Here is a 27,104-nt window from a genome sequence, read left to right as displayed (position 1 = left end):
CAGCTCTTATGGCGTCGCGCGAAATTCCAGAGACATTTAAGAAGACATACTATTCTACAGAGATAAAGTAGAAGATCGTTAGTGTCCATCTAACAATTATACACGTTTAAGCCGAAGGTGAAAAAGGTGAAAGGGTCATCCCTGATCGTATGTGGAACAGAAGTGATACAATGGCTTAGTCCACTATGTATTACTAAATAAGAAGGGTGAAGACTTAAGTATGTGTGTTGCATTATAAATATGTTCCTTTGTAACAGGGTTGGCTGTTTTAAATCAAGGTGGTTTAAACCACCTGGTTTAAAAAAAATGATTTAAACCAAAAACCGAAAAATGTTCGTAATGGTGTAAGTGTTCGTAAAATCTTGATGAACCCACATTTGCGGGTTATCACGTTTCACTCCCGCATATTATTCGTATTATATTCAGACCTAATTCCCCATTTATTACTTAAAGAGATTATACTACTATAGCAGCTTCTGCTTTCTTAAATATAAGTTTATGGATGTTTCTTCTGTGATTCTTTTATAGTTTGTTATTACTGTTATGCAATTGCAATCAAAGAAAAATTCTAAATATTATTTCGTTTTAATAATGTTTACTATTGATAAAATACATCGAAATACGTACTGTGGGGGAAGGAGTGTCATACAAACCCACCAGAGGCATTTATTGAAATCAGAAGTATCTTTGATAGTATTTATGTATAAATGGGTCACAGCCAAAGTGGACTCAAATAATTCGTATCATTATTCACTTTTCTTACTGATATGCAAATTAAGTCGTTGTAGTTCTTTAACTTGTACTATTACAGGATTTTGAAATTGTCCATATGTAATTCTTTATAATGGTTTTAAACGTGCAACTGTTTATCTTCTTGTCCTTCTGAAACGACTCTTGACAATTATATTAACAAGTACGTAAAGATAAGTACAGCGTATTTTTATCAAGAGTCCTTCGTGAGTCGCCAGACGTATCGCATTTGTGCCTAATTAGTCCCGGTTTTGAGTTCAAATAAAGGGTAATTTATCTCGGATGTAAGGCGAGAAGCGGTTTGGATTCCGCTTTAAGGATATGTGGCCCCTTCCAACATAACCCGGTTGTTGCATAATAACGCCAAGGCGAAACAAACTTAGTTCTGTCCATATGTTATATAAATGTATAGAGCAAATTATTTAAACCAAAGAAACCTGTTTTTTTTTTTTGTTTTTTCAATAAAAACCATGGTTTTTGCCAACCTTGTTTTGTAGGATAAGTACTCGCGCCTTCCCAGGGAGGCGCGACGCGCAGTTTGAAAACTCCTGTCTTATAGGATGAAATTCAAGTTACGTTTTTCTTTATTGAAAGGTCGAACTTATTAAAAAAGAAAATAATAACAATAATGAGCCATAAAAAACATTAATAATTGAAATGTACAGGTTCTGTATTTCAATTATTATTATTATTATTATTATTATTATTATTATTATTATTATTATTATTATTATTATTATTATGTTCCATACGCTCAATAACTAATTATAAGAACTTTTTTCAACAATGTTCCTAAAAGTTTGACAACTTTTCAATAGATATAATTTTGTCAGATTTAATTTGTGGTATGATAAACATCCATCACTCAACGAAAGAAGCAACTTACAGAGACTGTTACCTGCTATTTAAACTAAAGAAGAGAAATCAGTTGAAAATAAAACTTTTATTTTATCAACTTGGCAATACCTTGCTGAAATGTTCCTGTATAATATTTTGCAACTCCTTCAGTACAACTAACATCTGTTTAAAATTACATTTATCAACCAAAACTCCAATCGGATTACTCAAGGAATGCATTAATTTCGTAACAACACATGATATTTCATTGAATAAAGAAGTACTTAAAGGAAGAGATAACGTCTTGCACTTTAAACTTAAGTCTCTGAAAGATTTAACACAAGTCAACGACGAAAATGTAAAATTACTTTCAAATTTGTCCTGCAAAGTGTGAAAAATTTCTTCCTCAGAACAGAGTCTGTTTACTGGTTCAATTGCAGAGTTAGCATTTGTACAAGAAACAGATGACACTACAGAAATAGGATTGTTTCTTTCGCGCTTGATATTACTATTATCATTTGCTAAGGATTTTTCAGTCGCTGTATTATTTCCAACCTTCTTTTTCCTAAAATATTTTCTTGGGCTGGGAGTCACTTTTAAATCACTTGTCCTAACCGCCAGATTCTCGGTATTATTTGAAATAAATGCTGATGATTCCGATTGAGAGAGAAGTTTTGCATTAGAAGTCAAAGGAGCATTGACATTTTCGCTATTTGGCATCACTAACGACACAGTATCACTATGCTTTACCTGTAAAGTAAACTGTGAACTATCATTAAACTGACTTTTATACTGAGGTACATTATACAATTGAAACACCGAACTGGAACCACTATCATTAATGTCACGATTGCACAACGATTCACCTGAACTCATTGCATCATTACTCCTCGACGAAACTACGGGAGTGTTAGTGCAATGTTTTGCAGCTTCCGATGAAGTTATGACAGTGGTGTTGAGAAAAGTTTCATTTATAAAGGAAGGTGCATTAGAATTACTCATATTTCCATCACAATTATACACAATACTACTTTGTGAATATAAAGTTTCCTCTTCGCTTCGGGCAGGAATTTCCGCTGATAACACATAACTGCACGTGGAATTATCCTGAAATGTTACTGAATTAATACTGGTAGTTGACACACCTGAGTAGTTAACGTTGGTCTCATTTTCACTACGCGAAAAATCAAATCTAATAAACTTACATGAATCGATATCGAGAGAATTCGCATTGGGCATTTGCACTAAAGAGCCGTTGTTACTTAAAGTTTGATTTGAGAGAACTGCATACATTTGTCGATTCTGTATTACATCCACGAACACATTCTGCTGAGACATAGAGGAGTTTGTATGGTACGTTCTTTCCATAACATAATCTGAATTTAACCTATTTGAGCCATTTACGGTCTGATGTGAAAATCCAACATTTAAACTATCCAGCACACAAGAATTGGTGTTTGTTGTTCCCCTGTTGTTATATGAGTCAGAAAGTATCTCATTATCACGACTTTTAAAACCAGAATTCACTAAGTTATTTTCCTTATGATACGATTTTTTACTGCTATCATCAACTTTAAGAAGGACCATTGAACAGGGAGCTTTATGTGCTGACTGAATATCAAGTACACTTATCACATCCTGGACTGTAATAAGCTTATCTCCTGCTGATTCAGTGCCACTGACTTCACCTGACATTGAAGATCCCGAAACACAGATACTGACTGAAGTGCTTTCATCACAGCTGTTCCATTTTTGATTCTTCTGGTTCGTTACCCTTTCTGCTTCGTCCCGTTTAGTATCATTATGCTTGGGTACCTGCGAAACAAATAATTTACAGGTAATGTTCGTTAACACAGAATTATTAGTACTATTACCTCAAGAATTACCAGAGTTGCCAGTATTATGGCTTCTTTCATAAGCTCTATTTTCTACCAACGATAACCACATAGTTCGAACACTAATTCATTTTGAAAGTTCAAATTTATACAAGTGAAACTGAAACCAACTTTAGATCCTCATGTAATATTGACCATACCTAACCACTCCTTCATACTTTCCTAGATGTGAACTTTATAGCTGTACAAGTTAATGTAAGTTCTATTCACCTTCTCTTCCATGCATTACATTTGATGCAATTGTTGTAGTTCATTCTCTCACTGAGTTTTACGTTGTTGTATAATGTTGAGGTTCGAAAGTTCACTGATTTATTGAGCAGGCAATTTAACGATGAAGTTCAAGTACTTCACTATCATGACTTTTGAAACCAGAATTCACTAAAATATTTCCCTTTTGATATGTTTTTTTTTTACTGTCATTATCTCTTTCAGTTTTACTGCGCAGTTTATCCCATGTAACGTCAAAAGAATGATAAACTGTGCGAACTGCGCAGTGTATGCAGATTTTCACGCTTATTGAGAACGAGACCGTCTTTGCAATGATAAACTGAGCAGTTAACTAAAGTAAACGTACAGTTCTCTCGTTGATATCCTCATTTTGTCATGATGGCATCTGGCAAAAAGGAGGCCTTGCTGGCTTTCATTGAAGTATAGGGCTATCATTCATTCCCAGAACAATGGAACGTAGAAAACTCACAGTATTCCAATAGAAATACAAAGACGACAGCATATGATGTATTAGTCACAAAGTTCAAAGTTATTGAATACGACACGACGTGTGACAGTATTGTTAAAAGATAAACAATCTCCAGCAAGCCTTCAGAAAAGAGCTTGAAATATTAAATTGTTGTAAATGGCGTTATAATCTTTGCCTATTGAAAATCGTCTGTTAGATTGGATATGATACTTATCAACGCACATTTTCGAAATAAAGCCCTTTGAAAAAAATAAATTTTCAATCCCCCCCCAACTTTCTTCCTATTTATTCGAAGCACTCGTACATCATATCATGATCACACTATTCGACAGCAGGGCCCTTCGGATGTGCATCACCTTCCCCACATCTGATTTGCGTTATTACTGTTTTAGGAACTTCCAAAGTTTGGCTTGTAATTACTGTAGCGCTCTTAGTAGCACTGAATAAATGGTGTGGTATTATAAGTTTTCATTTAACACGTAGATTTGCAACATGTGTAATCTGACGTAGCATCATAAATGGTGTGGCATTATAACTTTTCATTAACACATAGATTTGCAACATGTATAATCTGATGTGGTATCATTGAAAAAATACAAAACTAACTATATGTTGAATTGGCAACACTGTTAATCGGGTTGTATTACCGAATATGTCAAACAATATTTCCCTGCTGACACTTGCATCCTGCAAAATTTTATTTTTCTATCACTTAGTTTAAAAGTTATAAGGACGTTTCAAGATAGATGGACTACCATGTATTAAAAAAATTATATTTTTCATTCTTTCATAGTTTATACCCGAGTAAATACTGCTACGTGATGTTTTATGTACAATATATTATGTAAATAATATTGAACAGCTTGAGGATTACTCTCCCCAACTTGTTTTATAATTCGTTATAAATTACAGAACATTTTTAAGACATTTATTTCAAATCACTAAATTCACTGTTCCAACTTCAAAGAACATTTTATCTTGAATGTACACAGACAGCAGAAGTACTTGTAAAATCAGTACACAGACAGCAGAAGTCTGTCTTTTATTTTACATAAAAGTTTACGGAACCCATTACTTACGTAACTAGGGATTACTGTTACGGTATGTATCAGTTACTTAATATTGGATCATTTATGCGTTATGCTTTTATAAATGATATCTTTAAAGTAAAAAAGAACTGAGAGTAACACAATATCTAGTACTACAAAATCTTTATAAATGATGACATGTGAAAGAAAGTCAGAAACTAAGCTTCCCTAATGAGTATCTTTGGTTCTATTGAAGGTGGGAAGTTGCTATTTGCATGTCAAACATGGTTTCGTGTCAGGATCATATCTTCTGTTGCCAAGGTTTTGACAAATTGATTTCTCGCCTAGACAAGTGTCTTAACAGAGAAGGTGACTGCATCAAAAATAGCGGATATATATATATATATATATATATATATATATATATATATATATATATATATATATATATATATATATATATATATATATACTTTATATGTAGGCATTTCTCTTTATATCTGGTATCAACAGTATACTTGAGGTGGGAACCTTGCTTTTTGACTTTCCTCTCGTATATCTACATCTTTTTAATATAATAGTAATGGGATATTTTTTCAAAACTATTTTCAGATTCAATACTCACAGGTGATGAAGGTTTTTCCGGTTCCCTTGTCAGGCCCATAAATATACCATCAACACGATTTAAATGTCGTCTTTCGTGATTTCTACACGCACTCTGATCAGCAAATGGACGCTGGCAAATCTTGCATTCATATGGCTTCTTTCCAGAATGAAGAATTTTATGTCTTCTGAGAGTCTGTCGATGCCCAAAACCCTTGCCACACGATGGACAGATGTACGGGCGTTCCCCTATCAAAAGAACAAGCATTATTTCAAGATACAGAATGACATATCATTAGTAAAACACATTCCCTTCCTCTTTCTTCATATCATTGCTGGCTATTAAAAGTCAATGCTGAAAGGACTGTGGAGAAAATAAATACAGTGAAACCTATCTATGTTGACCACTTCTGTTTCCGCCAAAAATTGGCTAACTTAGAGACGATACATAACAAACGCATTCTGAAACAAGCAAACAAAAAATAAAATAATAAATAAAAATAAAATGATATTAACTGATATGTAGTTCTAGTGATGTTATTGAATAACTCTAAAGATTTTATAAAACACATATAATAGTGCAAAATATATTTTATGGTCGAAAATACTACAGTGAAACCTCCTTTAACGGACGACTTTCAATAGAGGATACCACCATAATACGGAGATTTTTTTTTAACAAAAATATTTGTATTACTACGGGGCGGAACTTTCTCTTTTACGGACACCTTTAGATACGGAAACAGATAGTTTTCATTTTCAGTTTTAACTAATTTCGTCTTAACGGACAAGCATATGATTTAGCTCAGTTATAAAAGTTAGCCATTAACTACTGTGACAATGAAGCCCTCCAATTAATCCAGCAGTTACAAGCCAATTTCGAACAGAAACTAATGTGGCAGAAACTATTGTAAACCAGTCCGCTGCAAAATCAAAACTCGTCATCAATGAGGAGTTCTATCAACGTTTTAAGTGGTTAATAATAACGTTTTAATGTTCTTGTTACGTTACTTTTAGTACAATGAGCCAGCATGCTCATTACGGGATCCTTACAAGAGGATAAAATGTATCATACAGTATATTTTGCAGTATATGCTCATATAATCACATCGCCCAGTAATTTGAATATTGTGTGCAATATTCTGATATTCGCTATACAGCGTTTGCATTTTAACTAATGAATTTACTGTATAATGTATACAATTACTACTTGAACTAAGAGTAATTAAATTTGTGTAACCTCTCATTTACGGACAAAAGATCAATGTCCGATCGTATCCGTTTTTCAAAGTTGTTACAGTATTCATCTTACTGTTTCAAAGATGGGACTTTTTGGAGCTTACCAAACCATTCAGAAAACACTATGACACAATTTTATCTCTTTCACAACTTCTGTCGAGGACATTAATATATATTTGTCAACTACTAAAGAAGATGCAAGTGTTTCCTACTGGTCCATTTTTGTCGTTATAGGCGATATCTCAGTGGTAACATAAGAGTAAATGACTCATCATCGCCGACGCATAACCACTGCAGTTAACTGGAGTGAGTGTGTTAGTCGGTTGTATGGAAACAGCTTGTCACAATAGGCTGAAACGAAGATTTCAGAGAATGACAAAAAGGGACCGTTGTGTTTGGGCAGGTCCATGAGAACGCAGTACACGAAGATGTCCTATTTGCTGAAGCATCAAAGCAGACTATCCAACGTGTCCACAAGCAATGATTTAACTTGCATGGAAAAGCAAAATTGAGGTTGAATCCGAACTGTGTCGTGCAAGGAGCCAGAGTACGTCAAATAATAAATTAAACTTTCGAATTACAAGTTCTCAAACAGTATTTAAGATTTTCAGTGAGGTAATCTGATGTGAGTTTTTCGAAATTTCGTCTATATTAGACATAAGGATTGTTTCAACTGTAGTGTCGTAAAACTCTTCGTTTATTTACTAAAGGGGTCGTTCATTCCATTTAACCTGCATCACAGCTTAAGTTATTTAACTCAACTCAACTGTTGAGTACCAATTAATTACTGTGTGTCACCACAGAATGTCGCCAATGATAGCTGACTATTATCCTTAACTGACAACTGTATTCAACTGACGTCGAAATCCAAGATCAACTTAATAAAACATCGCAATATGCTTATGTTAATCAATTTATGTAATTCCCAAACCATATAAGATTCAATAAAAAAGAGTTCTCAGAAAATAACAACTGTAACAACAATTTTACTGAATTATTTTTCTTCTTCTTCTAATGGGTTGTTACACAATTTTCTAACATTTGTTACCATTTGAACATATCCTTACACAAACAAGCTCTGGATGCTGGAAGCAAAAGGCAGAGCAATATAGTACGAAAAGGCGGCAAATTATAAGTATGAAATAAGCAGTTAAACGTAAGGAATGAACTCATTCAGCTCTTCTTGCAAGATTCATACATTTTTGCACATGAAAATACTATACATGCAAGGAAACGTTATACAGTGAAACCTGTCTTCAGCGGAATCGAGCGGGACTCGCAAAAATTTCCGTTAAAGACAGGTTTCCGCTTAATGGAGATAGACCTTTCCATTAAAAAAATATATATGCTGATAACGGACATAATGAGAAAATATATTGATGTACGCAACTTGTTCAATTACAGTACTTTTTCCTTCTACGGATTAATACCCAAAAAAACTTAAACACAAAATATGCTGTGCACACTTTCCTTTATTTTTCCCAATAGTCAAGCAGGGTTTCTTGCATACATTGCTACTACTTGGCTGCGGTATACTTCAGGACACAGAAAAGCTTTCTCTGGAATTTTGAAAGTCCTCTGAACTCTTTCCTCCTTGTTTTCACGACACGTGATGGAGATATATAACTTCTGCTTTACCTCAATTCCTTTTTTCCAGAACTTTGTTTTGTCAGTTTTCTTCTCATTTTTGTTGGCTGTCGCTAGTTGCTACACAAGCGGAACAGAAGTACGCGTACAAAGAAGACTGACAGCTGACATGCTACGTAGGACTAGCGAAAAATTGTGGGAGCTGAATATGAGTAGTGATTGACGAAAGTCAACACTGCCCATAAAGATTTAACAAAAGAACGAAGTGTTTATCGCAGACAGTATATGTTTACCCTCTCACAGGATGTTTAAAAATTTTCTAAACGATGTAGTCTGAAACTCAAAATTTTCCGTTAAAGGTTTATTTTGCTTTCCGTTGTCCGCATAACACAGTTTCCGCTTAATGAAGGGACTTTTACATGTCTTTTACTCCAAAATCCATGGGACCATGAAATATTTCCCTTTAAGACAGTTTTCCGTTTAATAAAGGGTCCGTCAAAATTTTCCAAGTGATGTTTGAACCAGGGATATAATGAAAGCAATGAGCAACATTTTAAAAATAATTAGCGTCCATCAATATACACAGAGGAAGTAAATCAACGCAATCCACAGACTTCACTGAACGTATCAAGCTATAGCTCGTACAGAGTTAAGTCTGTACCGTGGTTGCTTATGGGCTTTTACTTCTGCGTACTTACCCCCTTAAACAGAACAGATTTCACTACTGTAGTTTATCTTAAAGAATGTTAAATATTTACCGACAATACAAAAATAATTTTCGTAACTTCTCTTTTCCTTACAAAGTATTTAATTAGCTTCTAATGGCTAGTTTTTATTTTTTAAATTCGAAGGGGGAAGATACGATAAGCGTAACGGCTGCTAAAACGTTGCCGGTGCATTTTCACGTGACTAAAACTGTCTGCTGAAAGATACCGTTGCCAACTGGCGAGAAATTTCACCGTAGTGTCAACCTACATTCGTGCGCTCATTAGTATTGTCAGTTCCACTGATTTCAAGTACGAAAAAAGGTAGCTAAAAAGGAATAAAAGTACGGCCAGAAAGAACTAAATGAAATCTTTCTGATTTTAAGAGAAAGTAAAATTTTACTTCCATCTCCTTTTCTTTCATTTTTTTCTATCTCAACCAAAGAAAAATATTTTAATCAAAAAAGGAAAGAGAGCGGAAATGTTGTTGCAGCTTAACGCGAGATTCGAAAACTTGTGTCCCCACCGGGAATCGAATCCAGGACCCATTGATTACAAGGCGGCGAGCGTAACCACTCATCCACGGGGGCACTTTGAATAAAAAGGCAGAAATAATTTCAGGGAATGGTCTGCGGGATGTTTTTTCAAGTACTTCAGTTTTATTAGGTCTATTATTATTATTATTATTATTTAACCAAACTACAGTCATAATCCATATCTTTCCATAACTATTAACTTATTTGTATTAAACATAAACGCTAAGTGTAAAACTTCTTAGGCCAAACACTGATTCATGAAGTGTTTCTCGGAACATCTGAGTTCGATTATTAATTATATATAGGCCTATATATTCCTCGTCAGGAAGGAAATTTCAGCGAGAATTGCTGCAGGACGCATTTCATATTTCTTTTATCTTTCGTGCATTGAAATTTCTTTGGGAGTTCATAACTGACTGTGATTTCTGTTAGGTTTCATAATAGCATTGGTTTCAGAAACTACACCAGGAAATAGAGAGACAGTTTGGTGCGGTGGGTGGGGCCAATAGCTTATCTATTGTATCGTCTATTGTCGCGCTAGATGACTCATATCAGATTCCAGATGAAATTCTTCTCTGTTGTGTCTTTGCTATTGTGCAATGTGTGGCGGAGTGTGGTCTCTGAACATTCGGCATTTTCTTGATTGGATTCACTTACTTACTGTGCTGTTCTGGAAACAAAATCGCGCCGTCTGTGTGTGCATAGGTGCGAGTGTGTGTTAATATATCAAAATGGAAGAAATTACAGCCAGCACCTCTTTTAACCGTAAGAGTGATCAAGTGTTGAAGAGCAAAGAAAGGGCTATTGTTATGAACGGGTTTAATTATTTAAAGCAGAAAAACCCAGGTAAAAGTATAAGTTGGGATGATGATGATGATATGGAAGGAATTGATTCTTTGGATTGCGATTAATTCAATGTGGTAAGTTGATTATTATTATTATTATTATTATTTATTAATCGTTGTGGTGCGGATTTCTTTTTTACTACGTGAGTTGGCAACATCAGTCGGCAGTATAATAGAAGCGCGATCTGTTGTGCATTTGTTTTTAATGCTAAACTTGGCATCGCTGTTCCCATAAGACCAACAGTCTACTCTTAAGCCTGGATAAACTACAGTGTGATGCCTTGACATTATTAGATTCGATTGTGTGAACGTAGACACTTGTTCAAAATACCTGATAGTAATTTTGTTTTATAGTTTAACGTCCCACGAATATATTCCGAGGTTAAGAGACATGTTGATGATAACGAATGAAATGGTGGAATGAATAAAGTGGGAGAACCCCGAGAAAACCCACGCATATGGTGTTTATCCACCACAGAGCTTACTTGGTGAGAGACGAGATCGAGCCAGAGACCCCATGCATCACAAGTGAGCACTCGACTACTGCGGCACCACGGCCCTAATGATGTTTTGTTTCAGCAGCGCGCTGTGATTGAATTCCTTGATAAAGGGAGAAGACTTGGCCTCAGTGTGCATATGGAAATGTGTGCTAACAGTATTAGAAGGTAGGTACAAGGTTTTAAAGATGGAAACATAAGCATCGAAAATCAGCCTCGGAGCGGCTGCTCACGAACTGCTTCCGAGGAACATAACATGGAAAAGTTGACACCATTGACGAAGACAGACTGGTTATTGTAGATACAATTGCAGCAATAATTGCTATAGGACATAAAGCATAGGAAGTAAGTGCAAATTGTTTCGTAAAAGTTGTTGACATCGGGTCCTACTTTCATTGACTGCTGAACACAAAGTGAAGCAAAATTGTACAACTCAAGAACTTTTCCAGACACATAGACGATTTTGTATTGAATATTATGACCGGCAATGAAAGCTGGTTAGTAAGCTGGAATAGTATCGACAAAGATAGTAAATTGCCCACAACTCTTCATTTTACTAAATTACGTTGATTTACTAGAATTCAATAGAAATCAAAATACATATGAAGAATTCAGTTTGTGTTAATTAATTGGAATATTCAGGAAAGTAAAAGTGTTGTTTCTTGAGCTCAGTTCACTTTCTTGTTCTGTGAAATTAAACAGAATTCTTTGTTATCCATCTTAAGCGAGCTGTTGCACAACGTCAAAAGTTCTTTTCTCACCAACACAGTGAACACTACACCACGATAACCTAGTGGCCACACGCCGGTCCATCCCGCATAAAATGTGGTGGTAACAGTGAGGCTAAACGCTGCACCACGTCTCAATAATAATAATAATAATAATAATAATAATAATAATAATAATAATAATAATAATAATAATAATAATAATAATAATAATAATAATAATAATAATAATAATAAAACTGACGTCAGTGGAGATAACCTGTGTGATCTGTCATAAATAAGTAAATAAAATAGAATTTTGGTGGCAGTTCATTGTTGCAGCTAGAGCATCGCTAGCCACTACAAGAGAGAGAGAGAATATTTTCAAGTTTAGCTATGAACAATATTATAGTTTTACCTGTGTGACTTTTCATGTGAGATCGAAAATACGCTGAATCAGCAAACATTTTCCCACACTGACTGCACAAAAACCTAAGTTCCTTTTTATGGATCAGAAGATGTCTCACGTACGCACTGACCTGGCGAAATTTCCGTCCACAATAAGGGCAGCTGGAACGAGAAATATTGAGATAAGATAATTAAGGGACTAATCAACACATTTGTGAATTTTTATTTAAGAATAAAACTTATATATATATATATATATATATTACAGGACACGACTAAAAGCATACTGAAAGTTCAATGTTTTTTTTTTCTTTTATGTATATACAATATAAACTGAATAACTAGATATAGAGTTTTACCAGCAAAACATCGTATCAAGTACTAAGTCATTTGGTTTTGATAACAAAATTAGAACAAATATCTAATTCAATAACTTTCAACAAGTAAACTTCCCCACTTTCGTAACAGTTTACGTTCCTCGTCAGAGATAGAACACCAAAACTAACTAGGGGTGTACTTGAACCTGAACCCACAAAGTGGAAGTGATGTATATATTTCCTGAAAGCTTGGGTCAAGGTAAGATCAAAACCAGTTACAAAAATTGGGAAGGTCTCAAGCATTCCGCTTCAGGGCAGCACGTTACTTATTTTTATTAAAATCTTTAAACGTGTCCATAAAGTCCCTTGCAATCCCGAAAAATCTGAAACGGTGAGAAAGATTGAAAACAGAAAAACATGTCTTTCATCATTTCAAAAGTACAGCGTATTAAAGTAAAATAAATTGTCCCAGAGTCCCCGGCAGCGTCCCAGACGGACTCCAACTCAATTTTTTTAAATGGAAAGGAGGGTCAACTTGCATATCGTGTGAAAGTTGGGGTTAAATAAAAGAAGATAAATCAAGTCGCAACTCTATGATAAGCCTGTGAAAAACAGCGGTGGGTCAAAATATCGACACAATCTTCATTGTAAAGTATATGGCCACTCGTATAAATCTGAAATGGTGGGATAGGTGTAAAAACAAAACACGGATATGTCAATATTTCAAAAGTATAATGATTCAAAGTTAAAAAAAAAAAAAAAAAAAAAAAAAAAAAAAAAAAAAATCCATAGTCTCTCGCAAGGTCCCAGACGGGGTCCGACTCAAAAATGTTGAAATGGGAAAGGGGTTCAAGTTCAGTATCGCATGAAAGCTTATGTTATGTGAAAGAAGTGGAAGCAAGTCTTCACTCTTGATGATAAGCCTGTGCACAATGGCGGTGGGTCAAAATGTCATTGAAAAGTCTATGGCCACTCCTATTAATCTGAAACGGTGAGACAGGTGAAAAAATACTAGAATGTATCAAAGGAAACAAGAAATGTCCCAGTTTCAACCGCAGGATCCCAGACGGGTCCAACTCAAAAGTTTCAAATGCTAAGAGGGGTAAATAAGCACATTATGTGAAAGTTCGTGTTAAATGATACAGAATTGGGCATTGGACAAGTCTCAGCTGTCGATAAGCATTGCAAAATGGCAGCTGGTCATGTCCTTTGATACATTCTAGTTTTTTTGTTTTGTTTTTACACCTGTCCCACAGTTTCCACGCTTCACAGCCATTTCTTTAAGTTTTCTTTTTCTTCCACCTTGCCTCTCTACTGTTTTCTTATCTCTATCAGTTGAGAAACGTTTTAGCGAAAGAGCTTAAAGAATATTCTTCGAAAGTGACTTCTCTCGTAATTCATCTATATGTATCCAGTCTGTAGCAAAATAAGTGCACCACCTAACCAAGGCAAGGAATACAGTGTTTTTGATAATTCACAGCAAAAAATACTGTTCATATTAAACATTATATCTATCCAAGGTCATAGTTGATATGTGTGTTAATAACTCACAAACCAATGGTTGACACATTGCAATAATTTAGGTCTATATGATACAAAGAATCTCGGTATGCTGCGTTTCAACAAAGTAACATAACACTATTAACATATCGCAAAATATGACATTATAATAGTGATTATTATAAGCAAAACTTAATGTAACCGTACAAATGAAAGACCTAATGAATATTAAGATTAAAAAAAAAAAGTTAATTTTCCTACAAATGTCTCAGAAGTTCGTGCCATCCCTTAACCGCCTTCAGTGCCGCCAACCTCTGCGGCATCTGTACACCAGTGTTTGGCACACATCAACCTCCATTTCGTGGTACCATACGGCAACAATGAGCTCTATCTACGTTTTAAGAGTTTTTTCCTGAAGCCTACAGGACATGAGGTGCCACAAATTCTCAATGGGGTTCATGTCAAAGAAGTTCGGTAGCCACTACATGCGGTTAATTCCCGTCTCAGAACACCACGTATTAACTACTCGTGCTCTGTGACAGGGAGCGTTATTGTCTTGGAAGATGAAGTACTCTAAATCTTCACACGAAAAGTAATATCTATCAGTTGGCAATAACCTTTGTGGACTTATTGTTCGGTAGAAACGCTTCCAGTACAAATTTCCAGTCTACCCACGCCTCTCGAGGTGAAACAACCCCACATCATAACACTTGTACTAACTTCTGTGTTGCCAAATCGCAATCACTCTTCAGTTCTTCACCTTCAATCATCCACAGCCTGACACCATCTTCATTGCCAGTCGGCACAAATTTCATTTTGTCAGAAAATATTCCGTGTTTCCGTTGGTCAACACCCCAGGTACTGACATGTCACAAAACTGTTTCCTCGTTTTGATGTGCTTTTCTGTGAGACAAGACATTCTCCGTGGCCTTTTTTTGGAAAATCCTTTTCTGCATCACCTTGGCAACGGTCACAGAGTGGTGGGACACAGTGACACCAACACCATCAGAAACAGTTCGAGCACTTTTCTTGTGGTAGAATATCGATCCCTTAACGCTACTGTCTATATTTTCCGCAAAACATATGGATTCATTTTTGGTTTTCTCCCAGAATTACTCCTGAAGAATGACGTGCAAGGTTACTTTACTTTCTAAAAACTTCCTACCGTGGTGTGATGCACAAAAACTTTTCCAGTTATTTGCTGCTGCGAAAAGCCCGCTGATTTCAGAGCAAGTACCACCCCTTGTTTGCGTGCTGATGCATTGTTTAATATTTTACCTATGAGTATACTGGTCACAGTTACTTTACAAACTTGCTACAATAATGCAAAATATAACTCAGAAAATTCTTGAAACTCTATTTAATAACAGAACAAGTCTAGAACAATGATTTTCACTTGTAAACAGACTATATCTAATTAATAGACATCGGTCATGTCCACAAACATACCAGAGCCACCTGTTGGGGGAAAGAAAATTTAAGGCAGCAGTGAAAATAGAATAAAAAAGCATCAAGGACAATTTGAGACTCGATTCGAGATTGTAAGGTACATAATTATTTTAATATTAAAAAATATTTCAATGTTTTTCTACATTTCTTTAGTGGTGCAGTTACTTTGTTACATATTAGCTATATTAGCTGAAATGCCAGTTCTTCGCAGGAAGAATAGATTTACAGAAAACATTTGAAATATGTATATTTATGAATCAAAGAGAAATGAAAAAGTCAGCTCAACTCAAGTGCTATGTTCAATAATGCACTTCAGACTGCATAGCCATTAATCTCTGAAGAAAGAAAAAAAACTTTTTCCTTCTTTGGATAAACATTTCACAGGTTCTACAACGTTCTGTTCTTTTCCACATACTTTTATAACGTGCTACACAGTTCTTTATTTCTACAATTTTCTAGAAGGTTCTACCGAGTTCAATTCGTTTCTAAACGTTTTCAGAAGGTTCTACGAGTTCTTTTCGACTAATCTTGAGCATAAATACATCCGGACTGTCACCAATCAGGGATTCGAGACTGCTCTCAGTCATTTTGGACATTTTAGTTTTCACCCTTCCCCTCATCCCGAAGGTGATTGAATTTGAACTTGAACAGCATCGGGATTGTAACTATTCATTTCCGCGACATCGAAAACTATGTATTCGAGGCCATTTTTGATTATTTTCGCACGTCACACTCTTCCTATCCCCATGCCTAGCGGTCTTATCCATCTGTATCTTTTTCTTTCAGATTGTAAGTCATATATGTACCAAGTTTGGTTGAAACTGCTCGAGGTGTGGAACATAGATACATACATATACATCGATTTTTATACATAATTACATACGAGAAAAGAGTTGGAATGAAAAAGTACACTGTAAGTGCTTTTGCTAAAATATTTCAAATAGAGATTGGAAAGAATAAGGGAGGAAAGGTGGAAAGAAAAGAAAAATAATATAATAAACTAGTTTCTAGAAATCGATGAGAATACAATCATAATACTAATTAGAAAGTAATTAATTTTCTATTCCCGTTTTCGAATCCCTTCTTCAACTATAAATATCTGAAGTTCGAAACTGAAATGAAATATTACAGTTTAACATCCCACAATTATGCCCTTTAGGCTAAGTGAGACGGTGATTAATGCAAGTGAATGATGATGAAAGAATTGCTGGAATGAGAGTAGAAGGAAATGGGAGTACTCAGAGAAAACCCACAGACACGATGTTGTTTACTATAAGCTTACTTGGCCGGGATCGAATCAGGGACCCTACGCACCAGAGTTAAGCGCTGCCACTGAGCTACTGTGTACCCCCCTCCACCTGAAGTTCGAGTGCAGCGAAGAGAACATAAAATCGACTAGAACAATGCACAAAATATTTATTCGTGTATCATTCGTCAGTCTATCTTTTGCACACAAAAGTTAGATGAGCATAGAAAAGTATAGAAAATAAAATACACAACAAAAAATTGAGTACCTGTGCGATTTCTCCTTCAAATGTATTGCCTCATGCTCCTTCAATGTACGATTCGCCTTGAATCCTTTACCACAAAACGAACAGATAAATGGCTTCTTCCCTACAAATAAATATCAACAGATTCATGCAGCACAGAGTTTTCACTGATTTAGCAAAACACATATTTTGAAAAGCAAGAATTCTGAAAATGCTATACTCTCTGATGAAATGATAGTTGTAAAGGATGCTTCAGCAAATTACTCAAGATATGGTAAAAGAACACGAGATGTTGCTAGATTGGTTTTAATATGAATCCCTAATATTACTTTCTTCGCGGTCTACAATATCCCGCGTAGCGTTTGCCTTCGGTGCGAGCGGTCCCGGGTTCGTTTCCCGGTGGGGGCACTCGGTCGAAAAAGTGTAAAACGCTTTTTCAGGTCAGTCACCCTGAATGAGGTTTTTCTCGGTTTTTCTCATTCACACCAGGCAAATGCGGGTCCGAGGCTGCTTCCTTCCTCCCCCAATCCTTTTTTCTTTCCCTTTCCCCGGATAATGTGCACGCCGAGAGACATCATCCTTCAAACGTGACAGGCTAACATGGCCATAGATGCCGAAAGCCCAGAAATCTAAATTCTAAATCCATCTAGGAATCATATCGGAATCGGAAATTAAGCCACAAAAGCGAAATGAACTAAACATTATTTCAAACCAAATTTGGAGAGAAACACATTAATTGAAGTTTCTACAGCAAATTTTCGAAATTCTAGTAAACTGTATCAACAAGCTTCCTGAACTAGAAGCAAGAAAGGATGTTGAATATTTATATTAATTTTATTTTTTCATTGACCTTTGTTAAGAACGGGAATTTAAGCTAAAACATTCTACATATTTGCATTATGACAGTAAAGAATATATATCAGGTTTTCTACAAAAGTTATTTCCTTATAAACACTATTCAATCTCAATTGGTGTCAATCTATATAAATCAATACATATTACTCGTGAGTAAACTTCCACGTACCATTCATCTTAAGAAAAACTAAATCAATATGCAATACAAAATAGACGTATTTTCCATTTGATGTCAGTGGCCCCATGTGGCGTAGTTTCTAACGCTGTCACCTTTGGTGCGAGCGGTCCCGGGTTCGATTCTCGGTCGAAATAGTATAACAGCTTTTTCAGGCCAACCATCTTGAGTGAGTTTCTTCCTGGGTTTCCCTCATTCATATGAGGCAAATGCCGGGATGGTACCTACCATAACGGTCCCAGGCCGCTTCCTTCCTTCCTTCACCAATCCTTTCTTCCTTCCCTTTCCTTGGATAGAATGCTCGCAGAGGGGACGTCATCCCTCATATACGTGATGGGCTACAGGGAGAAATTAATGCCCATGATTGATGTGTGCAGATCGACATCAAATGGATTAGGATTTTTAGATTTCTGGATTTTTATATGTACAGAACACCTCAGATGATTATCACCATTCACCCTCCGAACAGCTCTGATGCAACGTGGAATGGAGTCATGGAGGTTGTGAATGGTAGCGAATAGCATATTACACTATTCCGCGTGCAGTGTATCACCCAATTTCCAGAAAAAATAGAAGCGGAAATCTGCACTAATCTGTGTCTCCAAACGGACCACAGATGTTCAAATTTGTTCAGGTCAGGAGATTTAGCGGATCACGAAGAACGTGCGCGCTCAAGTGATCTAGCTCAAACGAGCGTGTTCATTTACAACCCTATATATATATATATATATATATATATATATATATATATATATATATATATATATATATATATATATATATATATATATATATATATATATATCCTTCCTAATTTCTGAACAATTTTGCATCAAGAGCTCCAGGAAGAAACATCGAAAAACATTGACATAACAAGCTCTCTTGTGTTTTTGGGAATTTCATATAAGTACCTCCTAGACTGCAATTTTATGAACAAAAATGGATCACACCTGCTATCTCACTAAGCACAAGGTAAACGTTCCTGTAGAATAGTAAGACTCCGTGTAATAAATAAATTATTTGAAGCTGTAACATTAATGTGTTTTCCGGTAGAAAAAAAAAACTGTTAATAATAACATTAAAACCACTCTCTTATTCACACTGAATCTTGTTCTGAAATGTTGATCACTAATGTTTCCAAAGAACTTCAGCCATCTTTTATGACTCGCTCTGGAAGAACACTCTCTTCTAAGGACTGTATATCATCTAAACTATCAATATCACTGTCCAACATTGTACGCAAATTCCACTGCTACTACAGATTAACCAAGATCAATGAAATTAAACCTAGAAAATGGGCCGTTCAAGGTTAAACCTAGTTCATCCAACATCTGATCGAGACTTAACATTGAACGTTGTTCGTGCAACACACATTTTCACTGAACTTGGCTATGAGCCACGTTCAACAGGTAAACTTTGTTAGTGCACACGGCCCACGATGGTTCTATTACTGCTCTTGTTTCGTATTGGTACGTTGTCTACATTTTTCTTCGTATAACGCACATCTTATTTTATACAAGATAATGTATCTGAGATTGAATAAAGTGTATTCTAATAAAAGATCAGTAACATTTCACCAATATCGACATGAGGCTTTTGACTCGTTTTCAAAGACTGCAAATGTAAAACTAACGTGCTCTGCAATTTTCTTACAAAAGTTTATTTTGTTTCTTTAAGAAGAGGCCTTGTCTACTCGGATAATGTAATAAAAAAGACAGCTTTAGAATATCTAATTCTAATAATGCTCCTGCTGATGAATAGCCGACAAGCATGTGAAATATTGCTGTAAATACTCATACATTTATCTAATTAAGAACACTTATTAACAAAAGAAGTCTAACTTAATAATTTCAACTTGAAGCTTACCCTGATTGGCCAGTGTAAGTCTTCGTCATACTCATTAACTGAACATCGTTATGATATTAAATAGATTCCCTTACCTTCATGAGTATTTAGATGCTGCTCTAACGATTCCTTGCTTTTGAATGTTTTCGGACATTTTGTACACTGATATGGCTGCAGCTGGCTGTGACTTTTTTCATGACGTCGACAGCGCTTACCATTGTTCAATGGTTTCAAGCACATCTGAAATACAATAATAATGATAATAATACTTTATAGTTAGTGTTCTTATAAAATAGAAAAAGCGTTTTACATGTTATTATATCAAGCAGGACCTTATTTCTTTAGGCAACATACCTCAGAAACAGTAAGGTAAAAATAACATAATGTGAACATCATTACCATGTGATCTTCCTTAAAAAATAAATAAATAAAATCTGCATAGTATATATACTCGAGGATCTTGACCTATTCCTCTAAGATACTGTACACCATGGTGCCTTTAAATAGACGACTCTGCCACTTCTTTGGACTCACTTGCTCTCACACTTCCTTGTGGGTTACAAAACAAATTTGCAGAAACATTTATTGAGAGTATGAAACACATTTCCAATTATTATTATTATTATTATTGTAGTTGTAGTAGTAGTAGTAGAAGAAGAAGAAGAAGAAGAAGAAGTACCACCACCACCACCATTGACTCACAACATTCAGTACAAAAATAAGCAAATATAAAGACCTGACAGTCGAAATCAAGAAGCTATGGAAATGTCAGGAAGTTACAATTAGACCAATCATCTCAGCTACTGCAACTATCCCTGAAAGTAACGCAACTTGAGAAGATAAATGAAAAAACACCTTACAAACCTACAAAAATCAGTAACACTAGACACTGTCATATGATCAGGAAGTTCTTTGGAGAAGAAGAACTCTTCAAATAGTCTGCATTTGCTAGAGACAGCCATCAAATTGTTAAGCTGAAACCGGTTTAAACCAAGATACAGCAATATTATTATTATGTATCCACAACCAGCTATTTATCTTACTAGTTAAGAGATCGTAACCTATTAATATATGATTATACTAAACCTGTTTTTGTTTATATTAGAAGTTGGCTAAGAAACAAGCACTGAAGGGACATTACAGAAGACTATTACTATTATTATTATTATTATAGAAACACGCTTTAAAAAACACTACAATAAAATTTGATGCATTAGGAGTCGATCGTACGTAATATTAATAATCATTATGTGTGGTCCCTTGTAAGCAAACTGGCAGTTAGATAAAATATTTTATCACGTTTTTTGATGTAAATAGTACCCATATGCATTCTAGACACCTTATATATATATATATATTGGCGTTTGCCCAGCAACTATGTACAGATACAGAATATCAGTACGAACTGATAAACCGTAAAAACAGTATTAGGTTTGCTTGCATGAGATCTGTTTCGTGATCCAGCAGGAAGTGTAATGGTTGAAGGTACGAGTAGTAGCAGAGAGGATTGATGCGCCAAAGAAACTGGTCTGGGTTCCATTAGCTCAGGGACATATGTACACACTACATATTTCATCACAGTATCTTATCGTGTGTGGTTTCTTGCTGTACAAATTGACCGTAATGAAGTACGTCTCGCGACCTTGCTAAAATAAATTATAAATATTAAGTGGTAAATTAAATATTACTCAATATAAAATTTATGTTTAACTATAAGGTAGCTATCCAGGCCTGGAGTATATTTATTCATATATATATGTATTCACGGAGAAATTAAATGTCCCCTAAAAGCAGGGAATTCGTGTTACTATTCGGTTCAAAATCTCTTGTCGTCGCGAATTCTGTCGAGAAATTTGAAGCTTAAAATATATAAAACGGTAATCATGCCTGTTGTTTTGTATGGCTGCGAAACATGATCACTTACTCTGAGGGAAGAACATAGACTGAAAGTATTTGAGAACAAGATCCTGAGACGAATATTCGGACCCAAGAGGAACGGGAATGGGGAATGGCGGAAACTTCATAACGAGGAACTACATAATTTATATGGTTTCCCAACATTGTTAGGGTCGTCAAGTCTAGGAGGCTTAGGTGGGCGGGTCATGTAGCTAGAATGGAAGAAAGTAAAAACGCTTTCAAAGTCTTGACAGGAAGACCGATCGGAAAACGACCATTAGGAAGACCTAGGCGCAGATGGGAGGACAATATTAAGATGGATCTCGCAGAGATTGGAATACAAAGTAGAAACTGGATGCAGTTAGCTAAGGATAGAAGTCAGTGGAGAGCTTTTGTGAACACGGCATTGAACCTCCGGGTTCCATAGGCCATAGAGTTAGTTAGTTTTATATATATATAGATAGATATAGATATATATATATATATATTAGTGTATAGTTATATTTACTTATTTTATGTTGTATATTAATGTATAAATATATTAGAAATACTTACCCATACTGAAGGAATTCAACATATTCTCTTTCAGTTAGCTAGCTTCAAACGTTAAATTTTACATACTAGTCTTTTGCTTTTTAGGAGCTTGTTTGAGAGGCTAGCCAGTGAATGTCATTGTATTCTGCCTCCCTAACTTGTACTTTTCCATTCGAGTTGTTGGCGCTAAATTTTTCAAAAGGATTTTTTGTAGCTATCTTTTTTTAGTAGGCCAAAACATATATATATATAAAGGAAACCAGCTCTTTTGATCGTGGCTGTGCGTTATAGGAGTCCTTATGATAAAGTATTCGCCAGCCAAACCTCTGCACTGGAAGTGAATAGCGCAGTGGGGAGTATCCCCTTTTAGTTAGTTACTGTATGTGGTCAGAGGAGCGAATCCGTTGCATTACAGATATTCGCTGAAGCATTGGGCTTTGGCCATTAGATAGTTTTCCCATGATAGGGAATTAGTATGTTAAGGATAGTAATTAGAAACTGATCCTACGCCTAAGAGGAGGATACTTGCATCATTTATTGTTTGATTAGAATGATAGCATTCAGGCTATCTATGGGGTGTATGTCGAAGGCGAGTGACGTCGAATATACTTAAGAGTTGGTTCTGTCCTAGAGGTGGAGGAACTTTGCTTGAATCCGAATTCGCGCCGCCTGTCTGTCGTTTCACCCCTTAATCTAGCACACTATTCACAGCCTCTCAGCAGATCGGATTTAGCGGTTGCACCTTGAGAAAATAACAACAAATTTGTACAGGGCGTTGGACGAAAATGTTTACATTACACCTGAAATGGCCGACTGGAAAATCCAATTATACGGCCTTACGAATAATTGAACATAACAAATAGCCATGGGAAAATATATTGACTATGTTTAAATTTTTGCAGGATCTCCCTCTCCCTAAAAGAGGAGTGACGGACTCAGAAATTTCAAATGGTAAGGAGGGTCAACTGAAAACTGGCAAAACGTCAGTAGCACTCAATATACCAACAAGTTGCACTTCAAATATTTTTTCTCCGCACAACCGTTTCAAAATGCCGGGCCTGTGGAGGTCCCACAAAATCCGTAGGGATAATTCATCCTTGTAATCAGTTCTAGCTTACCCAAAAAAATCCTGTCCGATTACGTTCACACGTTCCTCCTTACGAGACGAATCGTACATAAATTCAGAACCAGAACCGGATTTCAGGAACCAGTGCGACCTGGATCCGAAAACCTGGTTCCGGAACCGGATTTCGTTCAGAGCCGAAAACCGGTTCCGGACATCCCTACTGACAATACAAATCTTGATTTTAGTGGCCATCTAACAGAGATTTGCAGGGTTTTTTGCACTGGCGTTTTTACGCTGTATGTTAGCACGCTCTATTTATACTCAGAGTACTCAGAGCGGGGCCCTCCTAATTGGAATATGCTGTGCAGGTGCAGAACAGTTTTTCATATTAAAAAAAAAAAAAGTTTTTGATTTACTTTTCTTCCTTCAAAAGATTCCATGAGACTTCCAGACTTTTGATACCCTGGTGTATGCACAAATAACTGCCTACCGATTCATAATATGCGCCATAAAACGACAGTACAAAAACACAAACTTGTGTTAGGTGGTCACCACAGAGAATGCTATATAACGGAGTTAAGGCAGGAGCGGAGCAGGGAGGCCCGCACAAAAGCGCGTCCGTACGGAGCAGGAGCACCAGCGACAGAAAGTATATGTATTAAGGATAGTGGAATAAACTTAATATAGCATAAAATGAGTCAGAGGATTTGCAATGGTTTCACTCTTTCGCACTAGTAACTCTATCCTTGTTTCAGAAATACTTTGCCGGTGGAAATTACTATGCTAAACAGTAAACTAGGGTCATTCATTTTAACCCTAGTATAGCTCTTGTAATAGTTTGATACCAGTAATATTGCCCTTCTAAACATAAAATACTCGTGTCTTACATTGTGCAGAAATGCTTTCACAGTGGAAACTAAGATCCTAGACGATCCTTCCTCATACTCGTTCACTCATTTTAAGGGTAAAAATACCATTTTTATGACGGACCTTATTGTACCAGAACCCAACCTGCAGCAACGAATGCAACTCCTCTCATAAGAAACAATTTAGAAAGTATCAAAAGTCGCTTCCGGGATTAAAGAAGTACATAGTGATGATTTCATACATGGTCCCATAAACTGGGTTTGACCCAATTGTATCTATAAATGTCTCAAGAGCAGTACTCGAGCAGACGATTTCTACCAAATTTCTACACATTTCTTACATTTGCAGGTTATGTTAGAGCTTGGCATTTCTTTCAGTAGAGCATGCACTAAATAAGGAGCTCCATTACCACTTGCAGATTGACTTCTGGAGGGCTGAGTATAAACACAATGTGAATGTAAGGCATAAAACAGGAGCCAACTTGTGCTAGCTGGCCACTAAAAAAGCACGAATGCTACCTGAGTCAGGACAGGAGTGCAGATGGGATGCGTCCGTAGAGAGCAGGCGCGTCAGTGACGGGGGTTTACGAATAAACGAGTATAGTGGAAGAGCATACTTACACATACGATACTTTCACTATCATTTAAAAGCCATGTCAATATGCTTTGCACTGACAGTATTTAGGGTTATAGTTAAGGAGCCGTACTTCCCATTTAGGGAAGGACGAGAAACGCCATACTTTCAGGAATTATTCATTGACTATCTAGGATGTTAAAAAGTAGGTAATAGACTGAGTTCTTCCCTTGTACTTAGGGTGTTTTTCTAGGAATATCTGTTTTTTTTTATATCGTATGGGAATAATAATGTGCCCTTGTACTTAGTGTATGACTATGTGGGGGGATTTGAAAACACATATCTCTTGTCCCGTGCACGTGGATACTTCTTACTGTTGCACTACGTAGAAAAATGAGGTAATAGTATACAACAGTGCCTCATGATCTGTGCGCGTGGATATTTCCTACTGTTGCACTACGTATAAAAATGATTTTTATTACATTTAGAAGTAGTAAGAAGCATCCACGTGCACGTGACATGCGATATGTGTTTCAAATCCCCCACATATACTCATACACTACGTACAAGGGCACATTATTATTCTTCGCATACCATAAAACACAACGAAACGCAACGCAAACCGACGTACATTTTATTTTATATTACTCAGTAATTAAATGAAAGTCGCATTTTTACCTCATTTTCAAGTTCCTATATCCTCAATGAATAATCCTTAAAAGACTGCACTTCGTGAGTCCTCGCTAAATGATGAGGCACTCTCGTATACTATATCCAAAAATGATTCTATTTGGTGTAAAAGTAGTAATAGAACACATAAGAAACGCAGATCACGCTGTATTCTCACTCCATGTTGGAGTGTGAATACAACATGATCTGGGTTTGTTGTGTGTTCTATTACCACTTATACATGATATAGAATCATTTCTGTAGGTAGTGCAACAGTAAGATGTATCCTCGTGCACGGGAGATGAGAAGTAGCTGTTCTTAACTAGTTATATTCACACTCTCATTCCTTCACGAAAAATATTTCACATCATATTTTACCTAAAAATTTCTATCTGGTAGAACCGTCTGCTTGAGTGAAGCCAACTATACATTTTACGAACTATTAATAATGATACCATTGTGTGTCAACTTTAACTTTTGCTTTTCATCTGATTCACTGCGTCAATTCAGAACTAACACACCCACAGAAAAGTATACGCTTAAGAATTACTTACATTACAACTTAATTCTTTTAGATTTCGCTTCCTATCAAGCTTGTCGCTTTTTGTACTGGAATTCTTGTAATTTTGAACATCTTCATAGGAATATGAAGACTTGTGTAATATTTGTTGATCATTATGTTCTCCTTCCAGCATTTTATAATTTAAGCATGTTTACTCTTGTTTTCATATTTTCACTTTCAATTGTTTTCGTTTAAGTACAATCAGCTGACAAGCAGTGATGTTACGTTGTTAAAATTCCCCTCAGGAATGCTCAAAATTCCCTATTTAAGATAAGATTTCTCTCATTTCCGTTCACTATATATATATATTTCGTTGTTTAAGGAGAGTATTATTGCCTATCTGTGGATTATTATACTGTGCTCATATCTCCATAATATACATTTGTGCTTTTGATCTTCTGTTACTACTTCAATGCAGGGGCGGCGGTTGGACGTTAAAAGTGGGGATCAAGACATGATCTGAATATTTGCATATAAATGTTACTTTTCCTGGTTGTTTCTGACATTTTGTTTGACGAAAGGTTGTATAACTAATAGGATACTATCCTTTTCAGTTAAAATACCGTATATCGTATTTCATATTTTATTAAGTAAATTGACAAGAGCAACGCCAGTAGGTAGTAGCCCTTTGTATTCCTAAATAACGAATGTGTAAGAAGAGATTTGATTCCTTGCTCATGAACATCTTAAAATTCTGTCTGGAAAACTGTGTGATCAGATTATTGAATAACAAATTTGCAAAACAAATAAAGGTAATAGTATACATGAGAACACCCTGTCTTCCGTGCGCGAGGATACTTCATATTATTTATTTATACGTTACCAAATTAAATCACTGCGTTGTCTTCATTATATGTGCTTAACATTCTATTTTTACTTTCTAGAATAAATTTTGTTGATTTCGATTCGAAAAATGTTAAATATTTTAAAATTTATATCATGATGCAGACCAAAATCCTTGTTGCATATAATG

At 35.8% G+C, this 27,104-nt stretch overlaps 1 protein-coding gene across 1 annotated transcript; it reads right to left on the bottom strand.

Moving 5' to 3' along the window:
- Positions 1–1,674: 1,674 nt before the first annotated feature.
- Positions 1,675–26,375, bottom strand: LOC145694778 (uncharacterized). Its single transcript, XM_081771410.1, has 6 exons — positions 26,124–26,375; positions 20,060–20,204; positions 17,114–17,213; positions 12,344–12,495; positions 5,833–6,059; positions 1,675–3,402 (listed from the first exon to the last, which is right to left on the bottom strand). Exons 1-6 carry the CDS (start codon positions 26,262–26,264, stop codon positions 1,702–1,704), a joined length of 2,466 nt encoding a protein of 821 aa, XP_081627536.1. The 5' UTR covers positions 26,265–26,375; the 3' UTR covers positions 1,675–1,701.
- Positions 26,376–27,104: the final 729 nt, after the last annotated feature.

Source organism: Thermobia domestica, chromosome 9 (genome assembly GCF_964235325.1).
Source record: "Thermobia domestica chromosome 9, izTheDome1.hap1.1, whole genome shotgun sequence".
NCBI classification, from domain to species: Eukaryota; Metazoa; Arthropoda; class Insecta; order Zygentoma; family Lepismatidae; genus Thermobia; species Thermobia domestica.
This window is presented reverse-complemented; position numbering and strand designations above follow the sequence as displayed.

Excerpts from the sequence above, each read along its gene's own strand:
- LOC145694778 (XM_081771410.1), bottom strand. The coding sequence starts at position 26,264 with ATGCTGGAAGGAGAACATAATGATCAACAAATATTACACAAGTCTTCA. Across the intron at positions 20,205-26,123 it reads TAAAAGAATTAAGTTGTAAT|ATGTGCTTGAAACCATTGAA; the intron begins GTAAGTAATTCT and ends ATTGTATTTCAG. Across the intron at positions 17,214-20,059 it reads GCATCTAAATACTCATGAAG|GGAAGAAGCCATTTATCTGT; the intron begins GTAAGGGAATCT and ends ATTTATTTGTAG.